We start from the raw sequence: 21,041 nt of genomic DNA, 5'->3' as shown, positions 1-21,041 counted from the left end.
CCTCGGTGAAGACTTCCTCTCCAGGGGAGCTCACTGATGATGGGAGCCAATGGAGCCAATGGGGGTCCCCTGTATTTTTACCACCTTGGCTGCTCAGCTGAAGATCACCTAACTGAGACTCCTTTGTGACTATAAAATGACAGAAGTGCATAGCACCATTTTGAGAGGAAACCACAATGAGTCCCCTGAAAGAGGAGCTCTAAAACAGACTCCAAGTGAAGGTAAAGCTGGTGGCATTCAAGAACTTTCTTCCATTACCATAATGCCCAAAATGTATGTGAGCTCCACACGGACACATGTAGTTTCCTATGGAGCTCATCACATGTTTGAATCCGTACATCATGCCAATTCACATTGGTATCAAATCGCCCTCGTACATCTTAAAATGTTTCTGTCCTACTAGGTGCTTACAATGAGTCTCGAAAGCAGGATAAACTTTCTTCAGGAGGAATTTTAGGAGAAGAGAAGGAAAAAAGTGTTCCAAACAGAAGCAGGAGGAGCAAGTGCATGAAGGATGATAAGAAGCCTGTGAGCAAAGGAAATGAAAACAGGAGCTCAAAAAAGATGTCAGCACTCACATGTCCACTGAAGCATTCTTCACAATAGCTAAGATATGGAAACAACCTAAGTGTCCATCAATGGATAAAGACGACAGATAGAGACATGATAGAGAGAGAGAGAGAGAGAGAGAGAGAGAGGCAGACATTTGCCACAGTATGAATGGACTTTGAAGGCATTATGCTGAGTGAAGTAAGTCAGAGGAAGACAAATCCTGTATGATCTCACTTCTACATGGAATCTTAAAAAGCTGACTAGAACGGTGGTTACCAGGGGCTACGGGTGGGGGAATCAGGGTAATGTTAGTCAAAGAGTGCAAAACTCGCAGTGAGAAGATAAACACACTCTAGAGATCGAAGGCAAAGCACTGTGATTAGAGTTGACAGCACTGTATTTCATACTGTTGCTACATATTACATATTACATATTACATACTGTTGCTAAGAGACTAGATCTGAAATTTTCTCACCACAAAAGGTGGCAATCATATTGCAAATATATAAACATATCGAACCAACACACTATACACTTTAAACTTACACGATGTATGTGTCAAATATGCATCCATTTAAAAACAACAGCTTATGGGAAGGGAGGTGCTATGAATGGGGCAGTAGTGGAGACAAGCTAAGAAGGGTAGCTTGGGGTGGTCCTGTGTCTGACACTCACCAAAACGCTCCTCATAAGAACCCCGAAGAGCTTCTGAGCTTTTGCAATTGACGAGAAGTCTAATTATGAGCAAGGGAGGCAGGGGCTAATACTGAGCATGTTCCATGAGCCTGGCACTGTGCCAAGTGCTTTGCATTTGCTATCCCACTGAATTCTCACACCAGCCCTGCAGCAGGCGATATTACCCTCTGCTTACATGTATTCAACTGAGGCAGAGTTAAGGCACTTGCCCAAAACCAGAACTATGTGCCCTGACCCACACCGCATGCTCTTCACTATATTCTGCTGATTCCTTGACTTCCATCTATTTGGATGGAGTTTCTTCTGCTTCTAGGATATGAAGGACCCTCTGCTTTCCAAAGCATTTCATACTCATTTCCCAATGCACTACAGGTTGGTACTCAGCCGACAAGATGATGGCCAAAAAAGCAAACTCTCAAAATTTATGAAAGATGCTGGATGAAAACCTCTCAAAAGTTTACCTATATGCATGCCCCCAAATTGCCCTTGCAATAAAGCCAGATCTGTCATTCCCAACACTCACCAGCAATGAGCCACACAGCTGTGGAGGCCCAACAGTTTGGGCAGGAAAACAGACAGGCAAAGAAAAAGAAGAATGTAGTCAAGCCCCAAGGAAAAAATGTTAACATCCGGAACCAATTCACCCACGCAGGCTGGGGGAACCGTTACTCCCAGCTCTCCATAACACCCCCTCAGCACCCCTGTCAGCCCTCCCCGACACACACACACACACACACACACACACACACGTACACACACATGCACGCGCACACACACACACACATGCACGCGCACACACACATGCACGCACACACTCGCCAGGGATTTGTTCAGTATTTGCTCATTCCTACAGCACTCACATCATCCTGTGCCTGCAGGAAGCGTCTCCTGCCGTACCTACCACCCAGTCAGAATATCACAAAGATGCCTTAAATCTCTGTGATGTCACAGTCTAATCTGGGTAATGCACAGTTGCACCAGATGGAATCTAACATTCCCAGGATGAGTGCTGGCCATGCAACCAGTGCTCTGAATGCTGGAGGAAAAAGGAGGTGGCCAAGGCTGGCTGGTTTCCTGCCTTGCAGAATCTACCTTTCTAATTGGACAGACCTCTTGAGTGAGGCCCAGCAAACCATCCAAGACTGCAGCCCTCACCTCACCTTCTGCCACACTCTGTATTTCAAGAGTCTGGCTCCACATGGGTTCCTTGGTAAAGGAAATGGGCCCGGAGATTCATATGCTTCTGTTGATGCGAGAGCATATTGAAACCCATCAATTTCTGCCTGCACAGAGTGGGGCAGGCAGTAGGAAAAAGCAAAGCTTTAAAACAGAGACAGACTTTACATCCCCCTCATTTTACTGTCTAAGAGCCACTTTTCTGTCACTGGGCACAACAAACAGGAATATGATAGACCTTACAGTCACACAGCCAAGAACTACATGAATGCTACAGTCTGCACCTGAAATGAGGGGGAGTAGTTTTTTCTCCAAATCCCTGTTAGAGACATCAGACTTCCAAGAGAGGAAGGTTACTTGGAGTGGGAGGGAAAGTGATGGAAAGACAGGGAACAGGTGGACCAGAAATCCTGAGGCCCATTGTTAAGCTCACTGCTGGGGGTGCGTCCACGTAGAGCATGCTAGAAGAGTGAAGGAGCACGGGGTAGAAGTGTGTACAGGGCTGAGAGATCTCTACAAATAACCGATCCCATACCAAACGAGGCTGCTCTAAATAGAGCTGTTACAAAATAAATGAATCAGAGCAGTCACTCAGAGGTTAAAGTTAAAGCTGTGGCTCTGAGAGCAGGCGTACTTGCTGTGGGTCCTCAAGGCAGTTACCAAATCCTTGGGCATTAAAAAGAAGCCACTGTGGAAATCAGAATCTCTTCCTTTGTAAATTCAATCCATGGCGAAGGGATTTCAGCTGTGATTGCTGAGTTTGAAAAAATCAACAGTACTTAGAAATGCACAAATTGCTCGTCACTGCAACTGATATGTGTCTAAGCTGTTCCATTTTGAATCAATTACCAATAAGATTCCATCCAACCCATTGTGAATGGAGAAGGATATGGGTAAAACAGGGCAGTTAAAGTTTCCCCTGAATTGCACTGCATGAGGGGATTTAGGTTGAGGAGGGTCTAGATCAAGTTCAATATGTAGCCACATTTCAGACCCTGAGATTTCTGGGTATGAGAGTCAAAGAAAAGCAAGTCAGGTTGGGGTAGCAGCACATGCCATATTCCAAAGACCATGGTTCAGAAACTCCGCCCCGTATCACTGTGACACAGAGGCTTCCTCCAGCCTGTATGGAGAAGGCAGCTTTAGACAGAGACCCAGAAACTGTAAATGAGCTCTTTCTCATTTATGATTTAATAATTTCTGTTTGGGGGGGTGGAGAGCACAGGCAGCAAGCATAAATTTCCCTCTCCCCAGAGCACTGAAGAGTCATCTACAGGAGAAGTCAATGTTGTCTGGTGGCTAAGAGCACTGCAAGTTCTTTAATCTCATTGGGCCTCAATTTCTGCATCTATAAAATGGGGAAACACGTACCGCCCTCTGAGGACCATTGGGTGAATGCAATGAGAAAATGCGAATAAAACCATAAGCACAGTGCCTGGTACAAAGTGTACCCTTGATCCATAAAAGTGCTTCTTGGTTAGCACTGGGGGCACTCTGAGATAAGAGGATGTTTGTAAGATTGGGGAAGTACAGCAACAGCTGTCTTGGAGATGAAATGTGGTGTGCAGATCCGTTTGGAAGACTGAGACCTGAATTCCAGCCGGGACAGAGCAACTCCTTCCTCCTATGTATGGCCAGGCAGTGCCCGAAGGGGACTGGGCTCCTTGAAGGAGGCCTTGGGAGGGATCTTCCCTCTGTTCCTCTTCCCCTGGGAATACACTTTCCCCCTCTGCTACCAGGAATCAATATAAACAAAGTCTGGGGTGTAACTAGTTTAAAACAAAAAAAAAGTAAATGATCAAACCCAGGCTTCTGTTTTCTGGAAGGAAGAAAACTGCGAAACCGTGCCGCCAGATGTAAGTTCTAACACAACGGCTGGGGCTTCTGCTGTTTTTCTAAAAAAAGACTCCTCAGTCTCCTCTTCCTGACAGTCAGCTTAGTTATTACAGATTTTCCTTAAGTTTAGTCCCTTTACTCTTTTGGTTTGTAACTCAACCAAGCAACACCTAGAAATCCTTTACTGCAGTCTCAATTAATTGATACAACTAGCTCATTTAACCCAAAAAAACCTTGAGGAACACAGGCTTTACAAACAAAAGCGTTATGAAAATGAATCTTCCTTATTTCCCATCTGATAAAACCTGACCATTTGGGGATTTCTGGGCTCCAGGTAGAAATATCAGAAACTAACCAGAGAAACATGCTTGTGTTTTTTCACTTCCCCACATCCAGAAAGGCCCCTCTGTCCTCTGCCAGAGCCCAATTCCTGGGGAGCTGGTAAAGCTGAGGTTCCCTGGCCCCCCCCCTTCCACCTACCCTCTCTTCCTACCGCATGCCAGACAGCTGGTCCTCACCCTTGAGGCCCTTTCTCCCTCCCTCAAATATTCACTCGGATGCTGGCTTTCTGCCCCAGCGGAACCCTAAACAGCAACAGCCCTCAAAGTTCTATTTGACTTCATTAGCCAGCCATTCGTACTCAGATTCTCCACTGTTTCTAACCATAGGCTATGCACCAAGTGCTGATCCCCTCCAAGTCCCAAACATCCCATTTAAAGCCAAAGACTGGGGGAGAGAGGTGGTGCCTGCTAGATTCACAATTTGCAACAATTTATTATCCAAACTGGTCACTGAGGTAATTACTATCAATTCACTTGATAGGAATATAGACACTGCTAAACCCTTTGTTCCTCTGTGTGCACTAATTTAATCCTCACAACCACCTTTTGATGAATATGTTTATCATTACAACTTCATAGGTGCAGAAACTGGGGTTGGGAGAGATTAAGAAACTTGTCCAAGGTCATACAACTAGAAAGTGTTGGAATCAGGGGTCAGAAACGAGAGCTCAAAATCTGTATGGAATAACACACACACACACACACACACACACACACACACACACACACATTCCATATATATAGTTGTATTTATCTGGAATATATGACTGTTACATACTGTGATTTGGAATACATATATCATATAATAACATACAGCCATACTGTATGAATTATTATATGTATTATATATAGGTATACATTATATTTTATTACTTTATATATAATATATAACAAATAACATAGGAAGCCAGACGGTACATAGTGTTCAACAAATAATGCTATTCATTATCATTATATATATATTAAGTGTTGCTCTGTGCCAGCCACTTGTGCTAGGCTCTAGACATACAAAAGCAATGAAAACAAGGTTCCTGCCCTTCAGCAGTATATTACAGAGTGGCAGTGAGACAGGATGACCAGTAAATCCATAAGCTCCTTGATGACTCCAATCTACCTAAGGGCTGGGGCTGCAGAGAATGGAGACAGCAAATAAAAGTGGGGAGCTGTTGGGGCGCCTGGGTGGCTCCGTCGGTTGGGTGTCCAACTTTGGCTCAGGTCATGATCTCATAGTTCGTGGGTTCGAGCCCCACGTCCGGCTCTGTGCTGGCAGCTCAGAGCCTGGAGGCTGTTTCAGATTCTGTGTCTCCCTCTCTCTGCCTCTCCCCTGCTCACGCTCTGTGTCTCAAAAATAAATAAACATTAAAAAAAATTTTTTTAAGTGGGGAGCTATCACTAGCCCAGCCATATAAGTCTAGGGGGAGAGACAGTCCCACAGAGAGAAATACAAGAAACCCTCCTAGGTGTGTGCTGGGCCCAGTTTTTTGTCTGACCCTGCCCTCAAGTTCAGCAGCTATGAATAGAGGTCTCCAACGCTAAGCTGTCTTCTGATCCATCTTGTTGACAAGCGTTTTGCCCGTTACTAAGTCATCCTTTTAGCATTCTCACATCTCTGCCAGATCAAGACCTCGGCTTAGCAGGCTAGACATGGAAAATAGTTACTAGTGCTTTCCATCAGGCTCAGAGAGTAATGAGGGGCAACTGATTTCCTTGGGGGGAGTGGAGGTCCCACTAACTCAATTTACTAGTGAAGTTGCTCTTCTCAGTCTGCGTTTTTCGAATCCAGAGTTTTTCCAGCTATTTCTGGGAATGGCACAAAAAAAATGTCCAAAGCACAAATAACTTATATTTCCTTTAAATACACTAATGCAGGGGCGCCTGGGTGGCGCAGTCGGTTAAGCGTCCGACTTCAGCCAGGTCACGATCTCGCGGTCCGTGAGTTCGAGCCCCGCGTCAGGCTCTGGGCTGATGGCTCGGAGCCTGGAGCCTGTTTCCGATTCTGTGTCTCCCTCTCTCTCTGCCCCTCCCCGGTTCATGCTCTGTCTCTCTCTGTCCCAAAAATAAATAAAAAAAAAAGTTGAAAAAAAAAAGAAAAAAAAAAAAATTTAAATACACTAATGCCATAGAACTCTCCCAGCAGGAGGGTCCTGGGCAGTCACACAAGCAACAATAGGTTACATCAAACAGAAAGGACTAGATCCAGAACTTCTGAACATGTGATATTAATCTAAAAACTTTTCAAGAGCCTTATGGAAGCTCTCAATTCTAGCTGTAAAAATCCTTTTCTGGTTGGGACAGGGGTCCTTGTGTTGCTATTACTATTACTTTCTACAATTGCAGTAATACTCCCCTTGTTCCAACAAAGGGATGAGTCCAGTGATAGCCAACGTACATTAGGAGAAAATGTTAGTATTTTTTTTAAAAAAGTTAACAGGATCACAGAATCTTCTAGCTAAAGGGGTCTTAGGGGCCTTTGAGCCTCATTTCACAAACCAGGAACTGAGTCCTCATCAGTGGCTATCAAACAACTTTGAAACCCTTTTTGCCACATCTGTATGTCTGCCTTTAGAACAAATATTCCTGGTTCCAAAAAAATAATGATAAAGCTAGCACTAGACTCTAGGTCTAATGTAAGCTAGTCGAGCCCTCTTCCTACCATAATGCATGGATATAATCTAGATTATGAGAGCCTGTGTTGAAAGCTTTGTAGTATAGTGAAGACTCATGGATAGCCACATAAGCAATTAAGGTTTCTGAAAAGTTCTGCAAGTCAGTATTTTTCTGCAAACTTGCTCATATGATTTTCTCATAAATCCTTTTAATTATAAATAGTGCATAGGTATATAAACCCTCCCTCAGCTTTCCTGCAAATAAATAAACAAACAAATAAATAAATAAATGTGTGTGTGTGTGTGTGTGTGTGTGTGTGTGTGTGTAAGGCTTCTAAATGGAGGAAGCTTTGTCAAATCCAGAGAAAGTATTGCTATGCTCACAATCACTTATTGGCACAAATGCTTGCCCCTCCCTATGGCAAAAACCAATTCTGTACTTTTCAGGAGTAAGAACACAATCCCCGAACCACCCAAGTCCCCTAGCCCCTAGGTTACAATTCTGGGCCTTGGGGCCTGGTGTGATTGACACTTTGGCGCCTCAAGGGAAGACTTCCCTCTCAGCTCACACCGAGCTGTAGCAGGGAAGCTATTCCTGCGAACATAGTCCCCCAGTGACTAATAGGCATTTCTCAATCCACTTTGGAGAGATGGGCGGGGGGTTGTCGTTATTGTTGTTTTTTGTTGTTTCTTGTTTTGTTTTGTTTTGTTTTTTTAGAAAAATAATTACCTCACTGTTTTTAATCTCCAAGAATAGCGTAAAGGACAATTGTTTGCTGTCATTTTGTCTCGGCTGGGCAATGCCCGCTCTCCAGAGAGCAGGGGCATCTCTACCCTCATGACCCTCTGAGGCACCCGGGGACCCTGCGCTCCTCGAACCGACAGAATGCCTTTCCTTTTTAACAGACTAGCTATGATATTTACTGACCCTATTATTACCCATTTGGAAATGGTTAGGGATTAAAAGTTCTTCGGGCCGAAGGATTCTTGGTTTCTAATTGCTGATGTTTGAAGTCAGTTTGATTCCTTGGAAATTTGCTGAGCCTGATGAAAGCCAAGGCTCAAACTCCCCTCGGGGCGCGAGGTGGAAGATTCTTGGGTTCCGTTTGGGGTTTTTGTTTAGGGTTTTCTCCCCCTTGATTTTTTGCGAGGAGAAGGGGGCCTTCCCGATTGCCCCAGAGTCCCGCATTTCTCCAGGATGTAGCGGGAGCTAAGAAGGGTAGGGACACCCCTCGGGACTGCCAGCGGCGGCGCGCACCCGCCCGCGGGGACGGAGCCCCGAGCACCGGGGCCCGAGCCGGGGCGCGCGCACCGAGGCCCGGCCCGGACGCTCTTGACCCGGCCGCCGCTCCCGCCCCAGGGCGCCGCCGCGGCCCCGCTCTCTGAGTCGGGAAGGCCCCCCGAGCCGCCCCATCTTCCCCGGGATGGTTTCGCGGGAAGAGCTGGCCATCCCCAGTCAGTCCTCGCTGAAACTTCATCTGAATTTTTTTTTTTTTTTCGAGAAAGAGAGAGGGAAAATATGGGCGTTTCAGCATACGTATAGGAAGTGGGGGGAGGGGAACAGGATGTGGGGGGAGGGGTGCGGGGGGACTACGGGGGTTTACCGGGGCTTCGACCATGTCTTCGGGGCTGTGGGACAGCCGAGAAGGCAGCGGGTGGGTGTTGGAAGCAAGAATTTCGTGTCACCCTGTTGAGAACCACGCGCTGCAACACCAAGGCACCGGCTCGGTAATGACCCCTAATGATACCTTTCAAGGGAACTCTGCTCTCATCTGCAGTATTCCGGTTTTTAAAAGAAGGCTATATTAGGATATTACGGGTGCAGTTCAGACTTGGGGGCTGTGTGGCAATTTGGAACCGGCTCATTTAGCCTCGGCAACTATTCTGAAGAAAATACAAGGGGACAGACACATAGGGAGAAGATTTTTGCACGTATCTCCTATGTTCTTAAGTGATTTCCCCCAAATCAAGTTTCTGTCGTTATTTCTATTAACCAGATTTCCCTTGGTGATTCCGTTAGCTCTCTGCATGGAAGAACATGAAATTATTCAATAGAAGTCAGCATTCTGCCCGTCTGAAATGAAGGTAGCATTCTTCACAAAATTAAATGCCAAAGTTAGTTAGAAAAAAACTTCCACTCTTCCCGATCTTTTAAAAATTGCATCTGTACAGCCTCATTTTCTGCTGTTTTCTCTTAGACTTTGGTCAAAATGTTCACTTAATCTGGCAGTTAAGTGAAAATGCCAGTGCCCAGGAGCTTCCAGTCTGGGATTCTCTTGAACTGGCAAGTGAGTGATACGTACAGATGACAAAATTTCTGGCCTCCCCAAATTTTAGGTATTCCCAATTTTTTAACTGGCTCCACATAAAAACAAGAGCAGTTTATTTTCTCTAATGTTTTTCTAATATTTCCTGAGATGTTATCTATGTGCCATTCCGAGCTGTCAAGTTCACACATAAACTTGTGTATAATCACATACAGTTGTTTATATACTCTTTAATACATTTTATACACTTCTGTATGAAGGGCATAGCTAAACATTGGCTGGTAAAAAGAGTATAGAATAGAGTATCAATTGCAAGGTCTATTTTCATTTCTGGTATCAAAAGCTCATCATCAGTTTGTAGTCAGCAAAATGTCCTGCCTCAAAGTGAAGCCATTAATGGCACTGCATAAATGTTGATTTGTCGTCACCAGTTGCTTAATTCCCCACCTCTTCCCATTTCACCTCCTGTCCTCCCTACTGAGTCTCATTTTCCATCCTGACACTTAGAGCAAGGGCCTCACTTAAATTAAGTAATGATTATCCTTGCCCAAAGACGTGTAAACAGACCCTAATTTATAAATTTGCTAATTGCCGTTCCCAGCGCAGACCCCTGAGTATCTCAGTCATACACGTATAAAATTCAAAGCTCACTAGAAACCAGAAAAGGCAAGGCAAAAATAAACCACATGGATGAGAGAAAGAAGGGGGGAAGATTTCACATTTCACCAGTTCCCTAGTTTTTTTTTTTTTTTTTTTTTTCCCCCTGTGGAAAAATATCCCATAAGGTCAAAACTAGAAAACCACTTAAATATTCTCTCCTGCTGAACTACTTTGTCTTTGTCTTTGGGGAGTAAAAAAGCAATAACCAGCTACCCACCCCCAGAACAATCATTAGATGGATTTCTGCATTTCCAGAAAGGAAAGTGGAATGCCAATCTGCTCTCTGCTCTTTATCCCTGTGGAATCTGCTCAGTTCAGTCTTGTTTTTGTTTTTAACTCTACAGTCACCTAGAGAAGGAACTTACAGATTTAAGAAGCAATGATTTTACTCCTGGGTGTGGGAAATAAACTTCTAACAGAGTCCATAATCGGGATCTCAAAAAAGTTCTCTCGTCTTATTAATATTACATTTTTTTGGCAATAGAGAGAACGATTGTGACAGACCTGGAATATTTCACTCTTTAATACTAGCGTTGCCCTTGGAGAGGCTTGGATGAACAAAACGTCTCAGGTCTTCTGAACCAAAACATATTTGTCTCTCTCTCCTTGTGGTCCAACATGAAGGATTAGCGATGAGGGACTTGTTCCCATTAAACTCATGTCTGCACACACAAAGGAAATTATACAAATAAATGGGGGAACACAAACCGATCACTTTAGTTTGGGCCCCTGGGTTAGGCATTTCACACCATTCTTCAATCGCTCCTCACGTGCCGGGCGTATTAATTAGATTTTAAACTAATTTTTCTTTAATATTTAAAAGATGGTCGTGAGACCATTTGAAGTGATAGTGGGGGGCCAGAAAAACCGTAGCGGCTATGTGTCAATATAATTGCAATACGAATTCCATTATTAGAAATTTAATTCCCCCTTCCCCCTGCATGAACGTCACCCCGCGAACTTTCCTTTCCGGGAGTTTAACCTATAAAATCAGGAAACCTAAAAGTGTCCAGCTCTGAACCCAAAGAAAAATGTTCGATAAGAAACAGCGTTGGGTGGGGCGTGGAAGGAAGACACGAATTCAGAAGCGCTGCGCCCCTAGGCTGTGAGCTGATCTGTCACGTCCAGAAAAGCCTGCTCCCGGCGTTACGCTTGCGGCGTACCAGTCTCCGAGCGGCAGAGGTGGGCGGCGGGGCCGGGCGAGGGGTCCCGCACCGCCCGTCCGCGAGAGACCGTTCCCCCGCACTTGCCTGTTACCCTCATCACAAGGACCGGTGAAGCGCTCGGGGGACACCGGTCGACCTGGCGGGGGGTGCAAAGCACAGCACACTCCGTCTGCCCCCCTTCCATCACATTCCAAACGCTGGGCATTAGGGTGTTTCCCCCATTCCTCGTCCTCCCCACTGCCCTCCAGCAGTTTGTTCCATCCACGGAATGCTGGGGGTTAGAACTGTTTCCTTCTTCCTGGGGGTGGGGGGCTTCTGTTGTGCCACTGCACCAGGGCTGGTGTTTTACACAGAACGCTCCAGAACCCTGCCCACCTCCCGCGAGCCCGTGCAGCGCGCTCTCCCAGCCCCGCGACCCAGCCAGCGTCCGACCACCTCGACCAAAGGGCGTCGGCGGCCCTCCTCGAACACACCCGTCCTCACCAGCCTGGGACGAATTCAGATCTCGCCTACCCCCTCACTCCCGTTCACGCAAGGTCACTCACCAAAGGCGCGGCCACCGCGGAAGGCCGTTTTGACTTGGCAGGAGAGAGCGTTGCGCATGTCCAGCAGGCACCACGCTTGGCTCATCCTCCGGGCCCAGGCCTGGCATCTTTGAGGCCTGCACCGGCGATGGGGCGAACGCACCGCTGAGGAACCAGTGTTCCTCGCCCCGGACTCTACCTCAGGCATACGCTTTGGCGTCCGGCCCGGCGCACCCCACACCCTTGCCCTGCGGTCCAAGCCCCGGCGTGCGCCCTGTCTGGTTCTTGCCCAGCACAAGCATACTCTCCCCACTGACTTCAAACGCATCGCGTTTTCTCCATTACTTAAACGTCAGTGAAGAGTCACTTCCTCCGTTTTGACCCTGTGTTTCCCTATTGGGGATTGGGGGTGGGTGGAGGGGTGATGTCAGGATTAAAATCCTGGGAGTTTTACTCTGAGCAAACAAGCCATAAACTGGCAGCTTAATTCGCGTGAACAGCTGATCTCGGTAATTCGGAAGAAGAAAGGGCCCTGGGGCACCGCCCGGGATGTTCCCGTCTCATTCCTCTAGGGATTGCGTAGATGGGTGCAGGGACCCCGCGAGCCTGATGCATGTGCACGTGCGCGCGGAGTGCGGCTCTGCACGCACGTTCTTGAGTGTGCCTGCTCTGTGTGCCCACCCGCGTACGCCGCCACCTTCTTAGGCCTCTGGAGCGCCACGGCTGCAAGGCATAGGGCCGCAGGCCCTGAAGGGGGAAATCCTTTCGCAGAAGGTTTGAATTATTTCGCTCCGCGGGAGACCGGACCTCGGCAGCACTCGGCTGTGGATTTGGGCGGGAAAAGGCCCATACTCGAGCTGGGGAAGCCGGGTGGAGCCGGGGCTGGGGTCCGAGCGCAGATGGCGCCGCCGCGTGCCTGAAATATATTTCTAAGGCCGCAGCCGGAGCAGCTGTTCCGGGCGATCCTGGCTCAAAAGTTTTCCCTGTTGCTGCTCGGTGAGAGGCGGAGGCAAGCAGGCGGGAGAGTCAGGCTCCTGGGAGACCCTCCCGAGCCCGCGGCGGCTGCGTCCTGGCGGCTTCTCCAAAGACGCGGAGTTCTGGCAATAATGAGGGCATCTCACAGGCCCTTCTCCAAGGCCCTTAGGGCCTCAGGGTCTTTCAGGACCAGCAGACTCGGTGGAAACGTTTGAAATACATACTGTGTGTCCTCTGATGTGTGAGCGCCCACGGCGCGCAGGCCGGGCTGGTCCCCCGCTGCTGCAGGTTGGCGCCCCAGGCTGCGGGGCGCTCGGCGCCAACTAAAGCCAGCTCTGTCCGGACGCGAAAAGAAAAACGGGCTGTGAAAAAGCAAAAGGCCACGTCTTTGAATAAAAGTTAAACATTAAAATCTGACCCTTGGGTTGTCTGAGGATCCTCGGATTTAAAGGCACGGACAGAGAAGGCTGGAAACGGAGGTCCCAGTCAGGGGGGCGGGGGGAGAGGAAGGGGGAAAATGATAAATAGAGTTGCTCTAGGCGGGTGTCCTGTGTATGTTTGCCTGTTTGTTTAATCCTTCCCCAAGCTCCGTGGCAATTTTGGTTTTGTTGTTGTCGTTTTTATCCCGGTTCCTGACTTATCACCGGCCTAGCGCAGTTGAGCCACGCAGCGGGTCCAGCCTGCTCTCTGTCCTAATCCGGGAAGAGAGTTTAAACAATTGGAGGCTAAGACCGGCATAGACACGGCCCTGGGCACAAACGGAGTCGCCTGTGCCCCCTCCCACCTCCACCACCATACACACACCTTTAAGGTGGCCCAGTCTGTTTGTGTTCGTTAGGGCGCTCTATTAGAGGAAAAAGAAAGAAAGGCCTACAGGGGACCCCAAGCCCTGGCCTTGCCTTCCACCACCATCCGGGCCCAGAGCCTGCAGCTCCGCCTCCTCCACTCCGGGGGCTGCCTAGGCTCCACGCTACCGCGCAGTTTTTCTGAAAGATCTTTTTTCTCTTCGTACGTCCGGTTCGTCAGAAAGCTTTGGCCACTAAAGGGGCTCCGACTTGGAGATCCCCTCGGCGCACCTCGCAGCGAGGCCCGGTTGGTAGCCGGCCCGGCATAAGGCCCGGGAGTGCTCTCCGCTTTCAGCTTCTTCCTTCCTCCCAGACCGTAGCCCCACAAACATATTTCGTTTTCTCTAATACAAAAGCACATTTTTTTTCTTTTAAAAAAGAATGATACAGGAAAGGAAAACGGTCAACTGAGCTCTGTGTGGCACAAAGTTCTAGATTAGGTCCTCACCCTCTGGCCCCCATACCGTGGGAGCGAGGGAACCGCATTCTGGACAACAGGCCCTCGCGTTTATGTCTCCGGGCTGGTCTCACCTTGCTCCAACCTTTTCTCTCCTCACTATGGCTGAAAAGAACGGCGATAAGAGAAAACTGCGAGTTGAGCCTCTGATTATGACCCCACGTGTTGGTCCTTTTGAACGTGCGACCCAAGATCAGCTCCGCAGACCTGGCCCCCCTCCTTAAAGAAAAGTCCCCCGGACAAGGCGTCTGCCACACGCAGTTAAGTAACTTCTGCCTTCCCACCGTTGGGAAAGTAAAATAAACTAACCTCCCGAATCGTGAATTGTCATGAGGCCTGAAAGAACTTCCACTAAACTGTGCGAAGGCCCGAGTGAGATTTTGACAACATATAAATGCGGTGAGGAAGTAGGGTCTGGCCAGAGATGGGAAGCACACATTAGCCACGCGTTCTTTTCTGGATTGCCCACACAGGGGTCCGCGTGGGCAAGCACCCGCATCCAAATACAGGGAAAGACTTGAGCGGACGAAATAAATCTCCCTTTTAATTTTCTTTTCATCGACTAATAAAAATAATTCCCCAGCACTAAACTCAAATACCGTAACGGGCCACAAGAACACGGAGAATTCATAAAACCCTGTCTCTGCAAGTCACACGCTAATCGCGTTATTATTAGCCTCAGGAGCATGGAAATTGAACTGTCACTGCCGAAAGAGAAAATGTAAGCGACAGCTGTCCCTCCTTGGGTCGGCCAGCTTTCCAGCCCCCAAGCCCCTGGGCCCCAAGCTCCGTCCCAGAGCTCTTCGACCCGTGGCCACCCCCATCCCTTTGCGGGCCGCCGCCCCCACCCTGGCTTTCCGCTTTCCGGCGCGCTGACCCAGGTTTACTCCCCAGCCCTAGCTGGTCAGCAGGAGCACCTCCAGAATGGCTACATAAGTCCTGGCTGGAAAGTTTCTGAAACCGCTAAACCCAAGCTGCGAGCGGGTGGGGGTGTGTGTGTGTGTGTGTGTGTGTGTGTGTGTGTGTGTGTGCGCGCGTGCGCGCGCGCGCGCGCAAGATTCTTCCGACAACAGCTGTTCCCCGGGGCTGTTTTGCACAGTTGAAATCTTGGCACTTAATACAGAACTTTAAGTTGTCTCCCCCCTCAACCACCCGCCCAGGTTTCTGCTAAAATACAGACACCGACATCCGCTCTGAGTTTTACGTGTTGTGTACATATAACGTGCACAGAAATTAATCGCACCGCTCCCCCCGCAATACACAGAGGTGTGGGCCCTGAAGAGTGGCCCAGGGCGCAGGGTGAGAGGTCTAACATACATTCTCTTTCCATAAACGCCAACGAAGTAGAAATATAATTATGCTCCGTTGTCGCCGGGGTAGGGGAAACACAACTTGAGTCCCAGGAAAGTTGGTGGGGGCAGGGCGAGGACCGAGGTCGAAAGCTAAATGGGACAAACCGGGCATTTCCCGAGACTGGGTATGGAGCCCCACAGCTCCGCGCCAGTCCTCTGGGGCTCTCAAAAGACAGTCCCAGCCCCTCTCCGCTCCCGCCGTCGCCTTCGATCTGCGCCCCTCCTTAACCCCAAGGGCCTGCGGCCGCTCAGCCGCGCACACCAGAACACTGCGCTCCGCTCCCAGAAGAGAAAGGGATGCGAGTGAGGCCTCCTTGCTTGAGGTTGGCGACGAAAATGCAAGGCTCAGTTCCCCCAAATTGCTTGCGGCGAATTTGGGGAAGGCTCAAGGCGTTTGCGCGAAGAAAAGGAAACCCGCGTTGGAGCAAGGCAGGGCGTCAGCGAGCAGGGCCTCCCTCCACACCGCTCCGCCCGCCCGCCGGCCGCCCGGCGTCCGCTCTCCGCCCGCCTCCCTCGGTCCGGTCCTGCGCACTCACCCGGGTGAGGCTCCAGGCCGTGCGCGGCCGCGTCCTCCGCGTCTCCGAGTGGGCCCGCGGGGCTCAGCGCCTCCATGGACAGGTCCAACCCCTTCTCCTCCCAGTCTCGCAGTTTCCGCTTTTTATTTGAGCCGATCAAGGCTTCAACGGAGAAGGCATGTGCTCGCGAGCTCAGGGCGACTGCAGATCTTCTCCTTTCACTCATCTTAGCCGCCCGCACCCCGGCCTCCGCTCGCCCCCGCTACTGAGGGAGCAGCCCGCGCCCTCACGCTCCGAGCGCCCGCCGGGCCGGGCCCGGGAGAGGCGGCGGCGCGGCGGCCGAGACTGAGGCGGCGGCCCTGCGGGTCCCCGGCACCCTCCCCCTGCGTCCTCCCCCGCCCTCCGCCGCCGCGGGTCGGACCGGCGCCCCTAGCTGCCCCAGCCGCTAGGAACGAGCGCCCGGAGCGCCGCCCGCTCGCAGCATGAGCGCCCGAGTCCTGCTTCCCACCCTACCCGGGCAGGCGCTCACAGGCTGTGCAGACTGGACTTCATCTTTTTTTTATTCTCTCTCTCTCTCTCTCTCTCTCTCTCTCTCTCTCTCTCTCTCCTCCCTCTCCCTCTTCCTCTCTTGGTCTTCCCGTCCTCCCTCTGATCCAAACTTCTGGGAAACTTTTTTTCTAAATTCCTCCCTTCACGAGGAGCTGGGGGCAGGCGGTGCGCTCCTGTCCGAGGGGCGAGGGAGAGGGAGGGGGAGGAAGAGAAAGACTGAGGGGAAAAAAAGCCAGCCCCCGACCAATGGCGAGGAGGGAACAGGAGAAACCCTGAGAGCGCGGGCCAATGAGAGGAGGGGAGAGACTGAGGCTCGGGCCAAGGCTCCGCGCCGGTAGTCCCGGGGATGCTCCAGGGCCCACTTTAACCCCTGGCTTCCCGGTCCCCCACGGGTTCTTCGTGGGGGAGGGAGGAGAGCTGGAAGTCGAGGTCTGATCTGTGCCGGTCCAAACTCCTGCAAGTCCCAAATCCGTATCTTTTCCTTCCAAATCTGATAGGTCTCATAGATGCTGCAAGCTCAGAGTCATTTAAATTACCAATCTGGATTTCGGGGGCTCTCAACCTGTCCAAAAACACCAGAAAACGCTTCTGATAATCTCGCTCCTGCTCCCAGATGCTATTAGCTTTCCTGGTTCTGCCCGGATTTCGCCACACAGGTTATTTTCCTTCGTACGATTTCCAATCAACTCTGGCTAAGGCAAAACGAAAGAAACAAACAAAGACGCCCCCGTTACTATCCAGGGTCTTGTAATTGGAAATCTAGAGATCGCTTCCTCCTTCCAGTGCTACCTGGCGGAGAAGAAGACGTATGCTCGCTCAAAGCAAAAGGCCAGCCGTGGGGCGCCCGGCTTACCGCGCGCTGCGAAGCCTTACCCCGACTGGGCCCGCACGCAGCAAATGCTTGCCTTCGCTTCGGCGTGGATGCTGATCTGAGCTTCGCCGGCTCGGGGCGCTTGTTCTGGAGAACCCACGGAGAGGGGCTGGGCGAGGGCAGCCAGTAACTTTGACAGCGGAGGAGCTTTTTCAGAATACCCTTCAAATCTGATCATCTCGGGAACCAGGCTCTCCCCGCCAGCTGATCCTCCCTCCACCCTTTAAAAAAAAAAAAAAAAATCTTTCAGGATAGTGCGGTCGTCAGGGATTCCTATGGAACTTACAATCCAGCACTGAGGCCATTCTCATTTCCCACACCCGCCCTCCTGGGTTACGCTGCTGGTCGCGGGCCGCCGGAGACCCCAAGCGGATCCCAACGCACAGCCGTTTCAGTGGGCCGAGAAGTTGATCCTGCCAAGCAGAAAAAAAAGGTCTCGGATTTCGCGGGCGACGGCCTAGCCACAGCCCGATCTTCCCGTCCCAATGCCCTGGTGGAGACGCTTCTGTCCCAGGGCGAAGAGGCAGGAAAGAGCCAGCTCTCGGTTCGAGCGACAGACGGAAGAGAGAGGCTCAGCAGATAGGTCTCGACGACAGCCAGGCCCTGAGTACAGTCAGCAAGCCCTAGGGCAGGGGGGCCCATTGCGTGCCACCGGCCCCCCAAGAACAAGCGCCCATCTGTCTTTCCACCTTGGGGCGAGAAGGGAGGGCCTGTGGGGCCTCTGAAATGCCACATTACCCCTCCTGACCGAAGGGTGAATCTAGTCCTTGATATTACACTTAGAAGCGCTCCGGTGCTGGAGGCATCGGCAGTGTCATGAATGTACCTTGGGCCTCTTCAGAGGAAAACAGAAAAGAACACTTTTGGAGCCCCCTCAAATTGGGCTCCAGCCAGACTAGAGGAAGCTAGTGGCGCAGCAAATCCAGGAAGAAAAATGGAAAAGCCATGGGATGTGTGCGGTTCAGCCACGCTTGGCCTCCGGTGACAACACAATCACTACTACCGGGCCTCAGCAACAGAGCTGGAGACAAGGGCAGGCCCCAAGCACGCAGTTACCTTCTCCTGGCAGCTCAGACCTCTCTTAAGGCTCCCGATTCTGGTGTGACTGCCCCTGGCTGGGGTCTGATGGGACCAGGCCCAGTGGGGTCGACGGGGCCAAACTCTATTCCTTCCCAGCGTTTTCCTCTTCTCCATCCCTCTGGCAGCCTCTTGCCTTGACCTTCTCTCACAGACCTAGTTTGGATTGAGAAGTAGCTGCACCCTAGGCCATACACTCTCCCCGAGGCTGTGAAAGTTTCTCAAAAAAAGAACTTTTGGTTTACTCACATACTGACGTGCAGGCCCAGAAAGCCTGCACAATGTAGGTGCCCATATACACACGTGGTAGAGACATGCATGGAGAAGAGAGCAATGGCTTCAATGGCATGCATCTACACCTCACCCCAAAGCCTTCGCTCCGCATAGAGTTCTTAGAGGACCCCCCACATGTAGGTGGCCACACCTCTATTATATATTCATATATCCTAGAATTGTGGGTTAGGCCATTAAAATAAATCGGATGGTAATGAAGCCAGGTTGTTTTGGATCTGTCAGGAAAACAGGAATTTTCCTCTAGGTAAAAGGGAGGGGCAGGAATATTTCCTTTTTGTGACAGTAGGGGTCAATCTAAGGTGCTTTGTGGTTTCCTCCATGCCCCCCACCCCACGCCCAGGGGCATGCAGTCCTTGGTTCACGACCCCGTACTGATGGGGAAGAAGGCCTGGGATAATCTTAAGCAGGATGGTTTAATGTCTATGAAGTGTATAAATTTATGTGATTGGGGAGAAGAAGAAAAAGAGGTTTGGGGGGATTGAATGCAAAAATCTGGGAGTGTGCATTTTCCTCCCCTCATTATATCAGTGTTTTCAAAATCTCATTACCCAGTTTCTCTCTTCTTCAACCTTTAGGAATAGAAGTGGGGCACCCAGCATCTGAGGCTAACTCCTGAGGCAGTCCCCAGATTTCCCAGCCAACAACCTTGGGTCTTGGGTGGAGTCTACGGGTAGATTTCAGGCCTGAAGCTGATGGCAAAGGAACAAGCTGGAGCCCGCCCCCCCACCCCATCCCCTGCAGGGTCCCCAAGAGGCAGAGGTTATTCAGCACTGGAGGAGTCAGAGGGGATTGAGGGGGAATGGGGAAGAGAAGCTTACTGACTACCGGTAGGGACAGATGGGAAATGGGTGCCTGGTCCTAGCCTTGACAGGAGGAAAGCCAAGAAGGAAAAGGCAGCGTGATGACTGCTCACCTATAATTGACCATGTCCGGATATTTTGATTTTTCAAAGGAACACCAGAGTTCTGCAGTATAAAGACAGGAGTCCTGGAAACACAGCTCCTGCACCGCCCCCCCCCCCACGAAGCAGTCTTCCTCCGGTTTCTCCCCACTAAATACCACCCTAAGTCCCACTCCTGCTAATGCCTCAATACAAGGTGATCTGTGTGATGTTGCAGTCTTGAGTAATTGAAAACAATGTTAAAAACGGTTGCCAGCAGGACATGTTAGTGTGCCCTTAAACACGTGGGCAGGACACTCTGTTGGGGGGAGGCAATTACAATGAATTGAGCCTGTCTAGGCACTAGATATAAAACATTATGAGGCGACTATGGGGTGGGAGGTGACCCTCCGGACTCCAAGGCAGGTGAAGCCTAGCTGAAAGTCCCCTTCAGCTCTAAACTGTGACCTCAGGCAAGTTGATGAATGACCGGTGCCTCAGTTTCCCTGTGGGCAGAGTGAAGGAGTCCTAAATACTTTACAATTAGGCAAAGCAGGCAAGATAATCGGTGGGAGGCGGAACAGACCTGAGGTGTTATGGTTGCTGTGACCGCCTCTTCGGGGAATATGAGGCCAACGTACCCACTTTTCACTTCTTCTTCCAAATTGGCGCCCAGTTACAGGGTGGCAAAACTGGCCTGGAGCCCTCGGGGAGGGCGTGGGAGGGGGTCGGTTTCTAGAAACGCCTGCCCGCTGGCAGGCCCGCTCCGGTAGACCGCATCTCGAGTCTCTGGGTTGGTTCAGGTTGCCAGGAGCTTCAGGACCGGCGTGCGTCGTTGACTGTTCAACAACCCCCTCACACTTTTTAAAATAAATGTCCGTGGGGGCGAAAGGGTCTTTAATGATGTTTTTTTGTTTTCGCGAAATAAAATCTTTTGTTTTTATTTTAAACCAGCAGCGTGCCCACCTCTTGGTCCTTCCAGATGTTTGCAATAAAATCGCAGGTTTTGCCTTTGGGACTGGAAATAAAATTTAACGGCCTTCACCCTGTAATTATTCTCTTAGCTCGCCCTTCATAAATTTATCTGCTTTCTATCGGCGTTGGGGTAGGGGGCGAGCGAAAGGGGAGAAAGCCCCGATTTTATACTCGTGACTATAAAAAAGCGCCACCCGGTTTCCTCGCCTTCGGCGGCCGTGGTGTAACCGGGAGAGCCTGGCCCGGCGAGCGGCAACATTGCGCTATTGTTCGCCGCCTTCGGTCTGCGCAGGAGCTGGGCCCCTCCACAAAGGGGGCCTTGTGTGGCCTTGCCCGGAGCGGCCGCGCCCAGGAGGCGAGGAAATCCTGTTCCCCTAGGCCCAGCGCCTCTTTTCCCTGGGCGAGTCGCGCAACCCGGCCGCCGGAC

General features: G+C 50.4%; 1 protein-coding gene across 2 annotated transcripts in view; it reads right to left on the bottom strand.

Annotated features, from left to right (window-relative positions):
- TBX15 (T-box transcription factor 15) overlaps window positions 1-16,723 on the bottom strand; it is a 104,267-nt gene extending 87,544 nt beyond the window's left edge. Inside the window, exon 1 of one of the 2 annotated variants that reach the window (XM_060626737.3) lies at window positions 15,990-16,723. In XM_060626737.3, coding sequence (XP_060482720.1) covers window positions 15,990-16,194 — 205 coding nt within the window. In that variant the 5' untranslated portion in view covers window positions 16,195-16,723. Of the gene's footprint in view, window positions 1-11,845; window positions 12,168-15,989 lie in introns of those variants that run through there. The other variant, XM_060626736.3, reaches the window with a different exon arrangement.
- Between the last annotated feature and the right edge of the window lie 4,318 nt (window positions 16,724-21,041).

The sequence above is a fragment of the Panthera onca genome, chromosome C1 (assembly GCF_046562875.1).
Source record: "Panthera onca isolate mPanOnc1 chromosome C1, mPanOnc1 haplotype 2, whole genome shotgun sequence".
Taxonomy (NCBI): domain Eukaryota; kingdom Metazoa; phylum Chordata; class Mammalia; order Carnivora; family Felidae; genus Panthera; species Panthera onca.
The sequence above is the reverse complement of the archived record's forward strand: the minus strand, read 5'-3'. Positions and strand labels throughout refer to the sequence as shown.